Raw genomic sequence first — 15,306 nt, forward strand, 5'->3', positions numbered from 1 at the left:
TGGGTGTCCTAACGCATTTAGAACTCATATTAACACCCCATTCTAGTAATCGAAATATTTTTAGAATCGACCATATCGGGTTACGGCAACTTAATCGGGTGCGACCAAAAGCCATGTCTAACGTCGGTATCGGGTAGAATTCCACCGTGTCCCGAACTTGGAACATATTTAAAGTGGATTAAGCTTCCATTTGAAGCTTTTTCACTCTCTCACTACTCTCTCTCTCTAACCTCTATCCTCAATCCAACTTAAGGTCCAAAATCATCCAATTTCAAGCTCCAAAACATCAAGGTAATCACCCTAACTTGTTGTTCAACCTTTTCAACTTCCAAATCCGAGTTCAAACTATGATTTAGGACCATATTCAAGAGTTTACGGCCCTGGAACATGCTTGGGCCGTAAACACACATAAAGAGGGTTTTTGAGCCTTAAAACCCTTCCCAATCACCTTTGGGGCTTAGATATGACTTAATGGCTTATCAAATCGGACTTAGAACACCTTGAACATCATTTTTGAGGAGTAAACATGAGTTTACTGCCAAGAACATGATTGGGCCGTAAACTCATATTCATGAGGAGTAAACTCAAATCCAAGTGTTTAAATGCCACTTAAACACACCAATAGCCTTGGATTAAATTCTAGAACCAACCACAATCGATTTAGGAGCCTTAAACATGATGAAAACCATCCCTTTGAGAGTTCAAGGCTTTAAACCCCCCAAGAATGGGTTCCTGGGCCGTAAACTCACATACACAAGTCAAATGATGCACTAAATTCATTCTAAGGCTTGTAAAATTGGTTTGAATCACATATGATTAATCTAGAACCACAAAATCATGTAAGGAATGGTCACATAGGAGCTTACGGCCGTAAACTCCTAGTTTATAGCCGTAAACTCCATTTGGTAATGTTCTTGGTAATTAGATCCATTCCTAAGCCTTAGATTAAATCATAGCAACTTTTCCCAAATGTTATTTGATACCCCTACCCTTTTTCAATGTTTTTCACTGTTTTCAGGGGGAGAATACAAGCAAAGTACAAGGATTACTTGTACTCAATACTTGTTTTACATGTGTTGTGTTTCATATTACATATGCTTTTAACACTGATAATCATATCTGATAACAGTTTGATATTGCAGAACACATTATCGTAGTATTTGTGAAAAACGTTATAAAATGTTGTATTTTATATTTTCACAAATGGTTTTCCACATTTTATCAGTTAAAAGCATAACATTTGATCTTTGAACATGAAACTTAGTACACTGTTTTGTCCTCGGTAACACTCCATAGAAATACGCGAGTGGAGGACCATTGTTTGTAACAGTATCTTTCTGTGTTATTATTAGTAAATTTGTTATTCCTATAAATTGGAGACACGTCCTCGGAGAACACTCCACAGAGATACGCGAGTGGAGGACCGCACCCGTAACTAGAATCTCTTAGATAGGGAGCGTGACTTAAGTGTATAGATCTATACGGGGCTGACTACCCCACACCTGGCTGCTAGCTACAGCCGAACCAAAAGGTTCAAGGGTGACGAAAGTCATAAGGTGATGTGGACTACTTATTGCCATATCTAGTCTATCGTATGGTTATGGAACTCGCAATTTGGATAACAGAGATTTACTTGATAGTAATAATGAATAAAGTAACTAGTTTACTTGTGCATATTAGTTTATTATATGAGTTAAAACTAATACATTTCACAAGGACAACCAGGTTTTCGGTATACATCTTTCACATTACAGATTGGTAACCAACTTTCAGGAAAATATGAGATTTTCCTGGGATAACATTTGTACATAACCAAATTCGTGTAACAAACCAGATAACTAAACCTTACAATTCACAAGAGTAATCATGTTTTCAGTTTACATCTTTTACATTATATTTCGGATTAGTAACCAACTTTTAAGAAAATATGGGATTTTCTTGGTGCGTAACTTTTCAGAAACAGAAAGGAAACAAATACATTTTCAGAAAACAAAACCGCTTATGAACTCACCAGCTTTATGCTGATTTTCAAACTGCTTGTATTCTCAGGTCCGCATTAGACAGGTACCCGATGGTTCCTATTGGCGAAGACGGATTGCGTAGAAGACTTGTCTTACTTTTGTCTATATATATATATATATATATATATATATATATATATATATATATATATATACATATGTAACACACTTGTAATACTTTTTACTTTAAAACAAATGTAAATTCTAATATGTAATGTAATGGCTGTTTACTTTGCTTACTATGTACATTGGATTTGATACTCAACGTGGAGTCCGCCCCGGAAACGTTTCCGCCTTGGGTTTCGGGGTGTGACAGCACATAGCGTAGCTATTCTATGTAATCTGTAGTATATTAGGCAATGATATAGATAAGCATAAAATAAATAGCAGATCTGGTATCTTTGTTATGAAGATCGGTTCTTAGTATAGATAAGATACAATCACTTAAATCATGGGATTGATATGTATAGATTAATATATAATCTACATTAGGGTAAATCCTAATGTAGAGAGTTGAGCTTTGTGTCATTCTTCTTTGTGACAACCAATCTTCTTGATGAAGAGAAAACTCTTTCTTGGTGAAAGAACAATTTGAATAACTCTATGTATCATAAACTTTATGTTCTTTATTTTCTTAGATTAGTTTACGTTTGTTCTTTATACTTGACGCGTATCCGATCGATTCAAACCTTCAATTAGATTTTCACAAACTCAAACTATTTTTTTGTACAAAATAAACATCACATGGAGTTTGTTTTTCAATTTGCAAAATGAGAACATAAGATGATACAAGTTATAACTTCAAAATAAAAACCGATTTTATTAAATCGTTAATAATGACAAATTTTGAAATTATAAAATTATAAGTCTAAAATGGTGATTTTATAACTTATTCAAACTCCAAAATATTAATAATAAAATTAAGTTTTAATAAATAATAAATAAGGTATTTATGGGTAAAACTCAAACTTAATATTGGATATTATCGTTACAATTGAATCGCGTCAAAATATTAAAAAAAAAATAAATAAAAATAAAAAAAAAAAAAAAAAAAAAAACTGGGTTTTATATTTTAACCTTAAATGTGATTTTTTGAAAATTGATACCATGATTAATTAGATGCATGCAATTATCATGATATCACATGTTTTAAAATATAATAATAAAACACTCAAAGCCCTTTTCCAAAAGGTATTCTCACTTCCTAGAGAAAGGCTAGACATTCCTCAACTAGGCGACTGATCCCACATAACTCATCCAAAACTTTCACCAACCTTGCAACACTTGTGTATGCTAATCATACATAACATTAGATCCTATAGAAAGTCGAATACCTGATTCTACCCTACGCCATTCATCAAACAAGAACAGGAAATAAGGCTAAACCAAACATTCTCAAGCTATAAAATCTTAGTTATGTATAACTATGATGCATACAATAAGAAACTACAATAATGATGTCAATTTCATACAAGAAAGAAACCCTAGGCTATCGGGCATCAATTATCATGCAATTCTTGAAGATCCCTAGCCTATCACTAACATGTTGTTCTATCATAAACATAATAGCAAATAACAATGTGGGTAATTTGGGGTATACTTTCTTGCTTTGGCTGATCGTACACATCGCATCCTTCCTTATTTACTTTTGAATACAATTTTTGAAAATCAGTTTAAAAATACTTTTGCAGTTCTCTAGTTTGAGTCTAGATTCACACAAATGCTCATCCAGTTCTCGCAAACCAAGGCTTTAATACCAACTTGTAACAGTAAAAAATCACAATAAATTTAAAATTTTTAAAATCAACCATTCATCATCATTATTTACAAAAAAAAGTCATTTTTTCAAAAATATTATTTCCAATTCAGAGTTTTCCCCAAGATCCAGTGATAAAACAAGAAGCTGTGTATGATCACGCCTTTGCCTTCCCATAATCCTCTGAAGTACCTGAAACTATAAACTAAAAATTGTAAGCTAAAGCTTAGTGAGTTCTCCCAAAGTACCACCACACGCACACATATAACAACAAATATTGGGTTCACAACTAGAAAGACTGGAATACCCTCGAGCCCTCAGTGTGAGTTTGGCATGCCATTTGGGCCCTCAGCTCATATTTGGAATGCTCCTGAGCCCTCAGTATGAGTCTGGCATGACATTCGGGCCCTCAACTCATATCCGGAATGTTTGCAGGTTTGTTGGCTACAACACAAACCAGTACAACCTCAACCCAACCCAATATGTCGACATATGTAACATATAAACATAAACATAGAACCAACAAAAATATAGATTATCATATAGATCTGCTAATCAGCCATATATTACCATAACACTATCCTAAACAGGATAAATAATCTAGTGGGCCCACATTGGTGCCTTTGGCCCACGGACACAATGAGGAAGACTCACCTCATGGTGTGAATGTAGTATGAATAAATCCTTGCTCTGATAACCGACTCTACCCAACTCCTAAATATCAAAACTGGTCAAAATCAACAAGTCAACTGAGTCAACCCAACCGAGTCAACTTAGGGGTCGTACGTGGGGCATACTAGTGGTCCGAGATGTCGGGGGCAAATCTACGTACGTGCATTGTACCATTTGGTACGCCCAACATACACAACAATTTTCCTTCTTAACCTATTAAGAACGTATTACTTCAACTTAATACGTCCAAATGCAAATTGAAGGCTAAAATACCTCTAAGAGTCATAAAGTTTCCAACTTTATGACTTTGCATGCCCAATAAGTGCTTAATACACAAAATCCCAACTTCTTAACACCTTAAGACCTTCTAGAGCATGCATGGGAAAAACTAAGCATCAAGACCACATGTTATGACTCAAGATCCCTCATTAGGTCTGAAAGGACGATTCACTCGATTAAGAGCATGCCATGCTTGAGAATCACCATATTTGGGACCAAAAATTCCCTAAATGAAGAAATAGTTAGATCTACAAGATAAGATGATCAAGTAAGGAGCTTTTTACCTCATGGAGGTTTCTAACAAGTGGAGAATCTCAAATGCAAGCTTCTCCCAAGCTCCCAAGTCCTTGCACTAACTTCTTCTTCTTCTTCTTCGAAAACACCACCAAACCACACAAATAAGCTCAAAATGCACACGTCTCACTTAGGGTTTGCTAGAGGGAGTTTTTCTCAGATGGAGGTTGTTGAGGGAATGAGAAATGAGGTGATAATGATGTTTATATATGGACTAAACCCTAAAAGTTAGGGTTTGAGGTTTCTTCACATATGCCATGCGTACGTGTTGTACGCTTAGCATACTAAGGTCCATCCTAATATGCCCAATGTACACAACGCACACCCAACGTACTAGGCTTTTGGGCAAAGTCACCAAATTGCCACTATGGGCCATTCTTGCAAAAAAAATAATAATAAAAAAATAAAATAAAAATTCAAGCCTAAGGGTCAAAATGCAATATTCCTTCATTCATAGGGTTAAAATTGAAAATACCTCATTATCAGGATGTTACATAATAACTCTTTGGTTTCATGAAAGAGTAAGAAGCAATATACTGTTTCTAGATCTTCTATTGAATTTGAGTATAAAGTCTTCGGCTCTATCACTTGTGAAATAATTCGCATATCTTGTTTGAGTTAGGAATAAAGGTCTTACTCTTGTATCTGTTTTTTGTGATAATGACTTTGCAATTAAATTCGCTCTAAATCCTATTTTTCATGAGCGTACTAAACATTTTGGGATAGATCTTCATTTTGTTGGGGAAAAATTTTTAAATGGTGTTTTAAAAATGGTTAAGATCAGTTCTTCTAATCAAATTGTCGATATTCTAACTAAATCCTTCAGTTTTAAACAACATGATTTTTAATCAAGTAAAATGGGGCTTGTTGATGTTTTTAAAGGGGAAAAATTAATAGTTTATTTTGTGTTTGGGTAATTTGTGTAAATGTTACGGTTCTTGGTTTGCTCTCATTTATGAAATAATTTTGTTCAAAGGGCTTACTTATGCTATTATGGAATTGTTGTAGGTTGTCGCTCGTTTCTTGCAAACTGAAGGCGTGAGGCGTGGATCCTTGTTCGTGGGTTATATCCAAGACCCGTGATATATATTGGTGGGAGTAGTTGTGGATTGCTCATTTGGTCGATATTCTCAACACATACACACACACACTCTCTCTCTCTCTCTCTCTCTCTCTCTCTCTCTCTCTCTCTCTCTCTCTCTTAGGGTTTCACAGTAATTTATCTTCTTCATTATATAATCATTTAGTTCTTGATTGATAATTGAAAATCCTTGTAGAATCGATCGAGTGTATAGTTTTGAGAGTAGATTGAGTTTTGTAATGAGATTTGATTCGTAAATATCATGAAGACCTTGTGTTTCTTTGTCCTTAAATGATGTAAGAAACGTTGATGTTTGGAAAATCTGATTTATCAACTTTTAACAATAACTTTAAAACTATGGTTAATAGTTATTGCGAAGTTAGTATGTGCAATGTCCATGCAACCTTTTTTTTAAATATTTTCTTTCAATAATCACTAACTAAATATAATATAATGTGTGACTAATAATGTCGTTCCTTTTTATTTTTCCTTAAAAGATGACATTTTATTACAATATCATCGTAATTATGGTTAGTCTTTGAAAGATGTATGGTGAACAATCATTTACCGTAAATATATTTATATAATTGAACTTGAAAATAACTTCATGGCATTTGTATTTGAAAGATGGTATATGTTCATAAACTGCATGAAAACCGTCCGCACTGCACTACATAATATGTTTTAGAACTTTTACAATACAGTTTCTAAAAATATTAAATCGCATATGTAATGTGGTTTGCAATTTTGCCTGTAAACTACACCGTGGACTTCCTAATAGAAATACATAAAGTTTAAAAGGATGACCTAAACTTTAAGCAAGATATGTACTATAGTCCACTTATAATTAGTGTAATTCTTTAATTAAAAAAGAATAAACATATAATTAATATATGTTCTTGAAGATAATAAATAAATAAATAATATAACTTTGTTCATTATATAATGTTGTTAACAAAAGGCCCAAATTCCTAAGCAACCTATATGCTTCGATACATTTCAGCATCTAACAAAAGCTATCAAACCATCTTAAACCACTTTTTTTTTCCTATTTTTCTAAAAATTAAATAGTTTAGCTATTCTTTCCTCTCGTCTATTCTTGTATATTTCTATTAGGAACTTGAAGTTCTTAAAAACTAAGTTATATAATGTATGTTTTATGTCATGTAAAACATAATCTAAAATTATTGTGGTTGGGTTTTACTATCATGTGAGTGATAACTGTATTTTCATATTATTTATTTTTAATAATATAGTTTTTAAAAATAATAATACAATTTAATTTTCGTCTGTTTGGTATGTTTGGTATAATGTATGTTTTATGACATGTAAAAGTAAAACATAATATATTCTAAGTTTCTTTGAACTGATAATAATTATATATTAAGTATTGCATTGAATCATAATTTGACATTGAAATTAGAGATGTAATGGCTTTTTTAGAAATAAACGAAGTTTAGTAGTAAAATAAATGAAAATTGAAATATTGTTGTTTTTACAAAAACAAATGTAAAAGAAAATAAAGGCTTTGAATCTATAAAAAACATGTTTATATTAAATCAAAGTGGTCCAACTCTTTGTTCGAAACTTGGTTAATTTATTAATGACAAACCAACGGTGGCGTACGTACTCGCATCGTAGCTCCCTTTAAGGATACCCACTTTTTATGCTTATAAATTTGTTACCTCCCAAAAAGAAACACATTAACTAACTTCTACCACCATCACCATCACCATCACCATGTTGTTATTGTTGGCGTCAGTGGCAGTGATCGGCGGAGCATGGTGGTTGTGGACGGTGGTCCAGTGGGTCTGGCTGAGACCCAAAGCCATCGAACAATGTTTGAGGAAACAAGGTCTCAATGGCCCGCACTACAGATTGTTGCATGGAGACATGAACCAGATGGCCACCATGGCTCGACAAGCCGCCGTGAATTCCAAACCCATAAGCTTTTCCGACGACTTCCTCCCCATCATTCTTCCATTCCACCACCACATCATCCAAACCTACGGTGAGTGTTTTCTTTTTATTATAGTGTCCTAGTAGGATAGGCTAGTAGCTAGGGTTTTGAATATTAAATTACTTATACTAATGGTGTTGGAATGGTGGAAATCTGGGCGACAATGGCTGGGGAAGGTGGTTAAATTTAATTAACGGATCAAATTAATTTTAGTAAGTTTTGGTGGTTTGAAAATTTTTAAACCGTTATTAAAAGTATGAATTAAATATTAAAATTGTATATGATATTGATGATGACAATGTTGGTGATTCATGCCTCATATTCTATTATAAAAATATATCCCAAACATGGTTTCATCCGCCAAATACCTGCTTTGTACTAATCCGGTTTGTGAGTATACTCGCAAGCATCGTTAGCTCATCTATGATCTAATTAGATTAAAATTACTCGTTGAAATTTTATTACATAAACTCAATCACAATCGATCAAAAAATGATTTTTATTTTTTTTCATAATTCCAATTTTAACATATAATATCCAAATTTCATGATAAACTACGCAAGACGATAACATAAATATTAAAAACGGTATCAATAATTTTCATTTTGGTAAGTAGCAATTACATAATAAACTGTTTTTATAACATCACATATAATATTGTAATTTGATTATGAAATCATGTATATTAATAACAAAAGTACAAGTATAATAAAAATAAATGTTTTGAGGACAGGTAAATGGTGCCGGATATAGGGTTGGGTTTAACCCTAATACTATAACCATAAGAAACCTATAGAAATTTTTAGAAAATATCTCATTCTTATTCTCATATCCATTTAACCGGCCTAAAACCAATCCCAGAAGTTTTGGTTCGATTTTTCCTATCGGTTGCAGTCATTTTTTGCCATCGATATAGGGTATTTTTTTCATTCTATAATTAAACAAAGTGATATATTATAAACTTCCAAAACTTTAATTATGTTATTTTTTTATTGTTATCTTAATTTTTTTTATTTTAGTAAAAGATTTTTAATGTGATAAATTAAATTTGTTGGACTAATTAATAATATTATTTATAGTTCAAAACATAAATATATTTAGTATCCACAATGGTTGACCTACATACATTTTAAATATTAAATTCAATTAAATACAATTATCAAAAATATTGTCACTGTTTAACCAATCTCAAAAAAAAATTCTAAATTTATTTAGATGCCTTTATCTAAAATGTTTTATAAAGTCATCTAAAAACATTTTCAATACTAATTTTTTTGTTAACTTATTACTATATTTTTTTAATAAGCATTTATTATCATTGGAGTTTTTTATTTATTTGTTTTTTTTTCTATTGACCATTCAATATATATTGAGAGGGTGTTTGGCTTAGTTTTTGTGGGGCAAAAGTCATTTTTGTAAAATAACTTTTTGTAAAAGTTGTTTTTTAAAATGTGTTTGGATTAGTTTTTTGAAGGGAAAAAGTCAAAAGTTAAAGTGTTTGGTTTAACTTTTACATGTAAAATGGCTAAAAATGACTAAAAAGGACATGGTTTAACTTTTAGATGTGATTATAAATGTAATTTAATGTTTTAGCTGATAAAAAGTTAGGAAAAATCACAATTCCGTGACTTTTCAAAAAGCTTGAGTTTACTTTATAGCAAAAGTTGATTAAAAAGTCATTTTCAATTTATCCAAAGATCTTCTTAGATTTTTTCTAAAAGATAAAGTCAAAAGTAAGTTTAAAAGCCAATACAAACACCCTCTGAATGATTATTATACTGCTATCTTTTGTCATTTATCATTCTCATATTTTAGTTATATTTCATTTTATCCACTTAAATATATTTTAGTTTTAAATATTTTTTTATTTTTATAATAAATAATTATTTCTATTAAATATTTAATGACACTTCATTTATAAAATATAAAACTGTAATGATTATATAACTTTTTTCAATTTTTATGAATATTTCGTAATAGTTTTTTCGTATTAATTTTTTCGAAAGGTATTTAGTAAAATATCTTTTTTGAAACAGTAATATTTTTTAATAAATTAAAATATGATATGGTTAGAAAAACAAATAATTAAATAAAGGAGTTTCATATAACATTTTAAATAGGTATGAGTAAATTAGTTAACTTTTTATATATAAAAAAAAAAGGAATAATAAGAAGAGGTTAACCATTAGAAATGTTATTTAATTCGAAGTTAAAGTTTTTGAAAAAATATGTGGCAATAGTTTTAATTTTTAGTATAACTTAACTATTAGAGATGCTTTAACTTAATTTTTCATTTTTATAAACAAACTTCATATATTTCAATACAACATATTTCAAATAACACCTAGATCTAAATAAATAAATATATTATTACACATCATATCCCACATATCTAATTACTAAAACTATTAAAAAAATATTAAATGAACGATTCTAAATTTCTAAAAGAGAAATTAAATAGTCTTCTGCTTTTTGTTTTTACTATCCTCCTACCTATTTTAGATGGTAACAAGTGTTATTAAATTTTATTTAAATTTGATTGAGATTTTAAATTTATACACTTGTCATCATATTAAATAGATAGAAAAGAAAATATAAATAAAAGATAGGACGATATTTAATTTATAAAAGCAAAATAAACATTTAATAAATAAAAGGCTGTTGACAATAAACGCCAAATAAGTTACTTGGTCCGATGGTAAATTATTATTTTTTTTTAACGGCGAGCAAATATATTGACTGTTGAGTGTTGTTGGTTAATCCGCATTCTCTGTTTATATTCATTAACATTACCTTTACTTTTACTTTTTTTTTTTATCTCCAAAATGTCCTTTTCATTCTTGCACTTTATTTCAAATTTCTACTCAACGTGCAAAACCGATCCAACCAAACTGTTTTAGGTTGGCTAGTGTTTTTTTTTTTTTTTTTTTTTTTTTTTTGTAAAAATGTCAAACGGCATATATGGGTAATTAATATATAATTATTCTATAAATTATTGTCTAATGACATATATTAAAATTTAGAAACATGGCATAAAGGCTTGTAAAAAAATTGACCGGTATTTGATAGTATTAAAAACATTGACATGCTTTTGGATTATATTCTTGGCAACCCGACCCAATAAGTAAACTTTTTCGATCCATTTACTTTGTTACTTCAATCAAGTTGACACATATTACCATACCAAAATTCTAACCGATCTATTTGTGTATCCATTGTGATATATTCCGTACTAATCGTGCAATTTTTTTACCTTGACTGGTAATTACCGGTAAATAATGATATAAAAACTGCAGGTAAAAATTCATTTGCATGGATGGGTCCAACTGCTAGGATCAACATCATGGATCCTGACCTAATCAAAGAGGTTTTAGTGAACAATAAGGTTTACAAGAAACCAACTCCAAACCCATTGGTAAGGTTCCTCGTTTCAGGAATTACCAGCTATGAGGATCAAAAATGGGACAAACATCGCAAGATTTTAGCACCAGCCCTTACACAAGACAAGTTGAAGGTATGGATTGAATTTTCGATGAATATTTTCATTGAGATATGTAACTAAATAAATCATGAACGTTGGATAATGTAGTTATAAATCCTTTCATATCATATTATAGCATATGTCATCAGCCATGTACACTAGTTGTTTCGACATATTGGTGACCCAATGGTCAAAGTTGGTTTTTGAGAAAGGTTCATGTGAATTAGATGTACAACCGTATATCGATGATTTTGCAAGTGATGTCATCTCTCGAAACGCGTTTGGGAGTAGCTACGAACAAGGTAGAAGGATATATCGGCTCCAAAAAGAACAAGCCGTGCTAACACGTGAAGTTCTACAGTCAGTATACCTCCCAGGACGAAGGTAAATTAAACACAACTGTCTATATATATTCTCGTTTTCGTTTTTTTTTTCATCACGAATATATTTAATTCTAGTAAAACTTACCATAAAACTTGTAGGTTTTTACCTACCAAAACAAACAAGCGAATGAAGGAAATAGACAATGAGTTGCGATCCATACTGAGCAAGGTCATGGAGCAAAAGGAGCTTGCGATGGTATCGGGGAAAAGTGATGATGATCATGAAGATTTACTATCATTGTTGTTGAAATCAACAGCTAGAGCAAATGGGGATATGGGGATGAGTGTTGATGAGGCGATTGAAGAGTGTAAATCGTTTTATTTCGCTGGTCAAGAGAGTTCTTCAAATCTATTGGTTTGGACCATGATCTTGTTGAGCCAACACCCGACATGGCAAACAAGAGCACGGGAGGACGTTCGCAAAGTTTTCGGACACAATAAACCGAATTACGAAGGGTTGAGTCGCCTCAAAGTTGTAAGTACAATTTAACAAAATACAAACTGTTAATTGGTAAGTGTTCACTGTCAGTCCTAACCACATCCCACATCGACCAGCTAGACACAGTCTCGTCGTCTAACTCTATATATGTTGGGAGACTCAAGTACATAAAGTACAAATGAGTACTATTTTTATAGTTTGATAAAAGTTTTAAAATTTCTAGGTAACAATGATTCTATACGAGGTTCTTAGGCTATACTCACCCGCAACCATATTCACACGGATTACATATGAAGAGACCAAACTTGGAGACCTAACTGTGCCAGCTGGCGTGCAGTTCTTATTGCCAGTGATATTTGTACATCATGATCGTGAAATTTGGGGAGAAGACGCGAAGGAGTTCAATCCCGAGAGATTTTCAGAGGGAATTGCAAAGGCGACAAAGAACAAGCTTGCTTTCTTCCCATTTAGTTGGGGTCCTCGGATTTGCATTGGGAATAACTTTGCTTTAATGGAAGCTAAGTTGGCTATATCAACAATCCTACAACATTTCTCGTTTGATCTATCGCCTTCATACACTCACTCACCATCGTATGTTGTTACGCTTCAACCCCGACATGGTGCTCACTTGATTCTCCATAAGATATAGCATCTCCCTTGACTGATTGTACTAGCTATAACTACTGATGTCTTAATTCCAGAATAATTGTGTACTTTTCTCATGGCTTTTGTGTGTAATATGGTTTGTGATTTGGTCATGGTTCATGTAATTGGTGTCGATTTCAGTATTTGTATATACCTAATATCCAAAGTTTCTCGATTATGCAAAGCCTCTATTCTATACAAATTCCAAAGCAACATACCGAAAGTTCACAAAACTTCCATATCAGAAATCAATCGAAACTGATAACAATCAACCCATATCAGAAAAGTTTTGGTTATCTTGTACAAAGTCAGAAAAACTACATGCTAGTATGCTGCTTCAAAATATGGTCATTGTAGGGAATACGTCTTATTGAAATGTTGTTAATATGATACATTAAGAAAACTTATGAAACAAATAAACATCATCAATATGTTGCACTGATTCTTCAAGCTGATTTTCATGTCATAACGATCCAAAACAGTCTACTGGCCAAACCTACAGTCAGCATACACAAGTGCACGATTTAGAGCTAATAATGACCCATTAACTACCAGCAAACCAAACAGTGATGAAATTACTCACTCTACACAAAACTTTGCCCTGAATTAGGCCATAAGGAATTGGACCAAAGTTCCGAGAATCTTTGGATGCATAAATGTTATCACCTTGAATCCATACATGTCCCTTCGGCACCTATAAGTTCGTATTACATTCACGACTTAAATTTCGATCTAAGTTCTTGAATTCATCACCAAAATTAAATGATAAGTTCCTAATTGATGCACTGATAAATGTAATAAATTCTAACAAATCTTTGGAAAAACGAGAAACAGATTGTAAGAGTGTTACCACTTACCACTACAGTACGAGATTTTTCGCTGCGGCTAGGATCAACTAAGAACGAAACAACTTCCCCTTCCATGGCCACGATGCGTTTTGTAATAGTTTTTCTAGGGTTTTCAGGTGATTGTATCAACACAACGTCACCCGGACCTACCTTCCCTAGCCTATGCGAAATGTATTCCGATAATATCACGTCGCCGGTCAAGTTCAACGTCGGCAGCATACTTGGGCCATAAACCTGAAACAAAAACTCCACCACCATCACGACGACGTATATACATACACATAGTGTAGAGATGGAAATCAAAGCATTACGAGGGTAGGGGAGAATATGTAAGTATTGGTGACGTGAAGCAAACAGAGGAATTTGGCGAAAATGGCAGCTCGATCGACAGATTCTTTAGCAATGGCTGTCCATTTGCCGAACCATAATTTCATCTCTCTTACGCAACCTGAATTTTTGGGGGTGAAATTAGGTTGATTATCCAACTCAATTCAATTTGGGATAATGTGGTTTACGGCCATTTCTCAATTTTGCCACTGAAGTTTGAAGTATTTCTATATTGACAAAATTGCAAAAATGGTCCCTGTGGTTTGCATTTTTTCAGGAAAAAAGTCCAAACCACGAGTTTTTTGGTTTTGTGGTCCTTTTGGACTGGTTTGTTTGTGAGAATGGTCCCTATACTTAACACCCGTTAAAAAAAATCCGTTAACCCCCTCATGTGCCTTGCACGTGAGGGTATTTCTGTCCTTTTACTTATAGGGACCATTTTTGCATATGGAAAAATAAAACATCCTTTATATATCGTTTTCTTTTCCCAGCTTCTTCCCCAACAAATCTTCTTCCCCAACGTTCTTAACTGTTCTTCCCCAACGACTATTCTCTTCCATTTCTCCTTTCCTGACTTGCAATCGAACAATGGTGGTTTGTTTTTGTGGAAAGCTTGCTTTGGTGAAAACGTCTTGGACACCACTGAATCCCGACAGGAGGTTTTATGCTTGCCCTACTAAGGATTCTGTTTGTGGGTTTATCGGGTGGGTTGACCCACCTATGTGTGCTAGGAGTAAAACCATCATACCTGGTCTTCTAAGAAACATAAATACATTGGAGGAAAGATGTAATGGACTGGTAAGAAGTATCAACATGTTACAGGAACAGTGCAATGGACTTTTGAGCAGGAACAACATGTTGGAGGCAAGGTGTGATGCATTGAAGGATGAAGGTTTCAAGCTGAAGATGTATTTATGTGCAAGTTGGTTTATGTTTGTGATTGTTATCTTTAGTACTTGGTCTATGTAAGGGATAGGGTTAGGCAAATGTGGGGATTTTTGTTGATCAAGTGATGCAGGGTAAAAATGGTATAATTTTGTTGTAATTTGACTTCATCATGTTTGTAATGAATTCCAAAATGTGTATCAGTTGTGTTCAAAATGTGTATCAGTTGTCAGAT

At 32.7% G+C, this 15,306-nt stretch overlaps 2 protein-coding genes across 2 annotated transcripts; one reads left to right on the forward strand and one right to left on the reverse strand.

The window, feature by feature from the left end:
- The first annotated feature begins 7,818 nt into the window (after positions 1 to 7,818).
- On the forward strand, positions 7,819 to 13,189 carry LOC111904477 (cytochrome P450 CYP72A219). Its single transcript, XM_023900238.3, has 5 exons — positions 7,819 to 8,114; positions 11,360 to 11,577; positions 11,681 to 11,928; positions 12,027 to 12,402; positions 12,590 to 13,189. The coding sequence occupies exons 1-5, from the start codon at positions 7,844 to 7,846 to the stop codon at positions 13,013 to 13,015; spliced, it is 1,539 nt and encodes a 512-aa protein (XP_023756006.1). The 5' UTR covers positions 7,819 to 7,843; the 3' UTR covers positions 13,016 to 13,189.
- A 37-nt stretch (positions 13,190 to 13,226) lies between these two features.
- On the reverse strand, positions 13,227 to 14,383 carry LOC111904479 (uncharacterized). The gene is made up of 4 exons (XM_023900239.3): positions 14,171 to 14,383; positions 13,869 to 14,093; positions 13,595 to 13,705; positions 13,227 to 13,507 (listed from the first exon to the last, which is right to left on the reverse strand). The coding sequence occupies exons 1-4, from the start codon at positions 14,291 to 14,293 to the stop codon at positions 13,475 to 13,477; spliced, it is 492 nt and encodes a 163-aa protein (XP_023756007.1). The 5' UTR covers positions 14,294 to 14,383; the 3' UTR covers positions 13,227 to 13,474.
- Positions 14,384 to 15,306: the final 923 nt, after the last annotated feature.

This window comes from Lactuca sativa, chromosome 5 (genome assembly GCF_002870075.4).
Source record: "Lactuca sativa cultivar Salinas chromosome 5, Lsat_Salinas_v11, whole genome shotgun sequence".
NCBI lineage: Eukaryota > Viridiplantae > Streptophyta > Magnoliopsida > Asterales > Asteraceae > Lactuca > Lactuca sativa.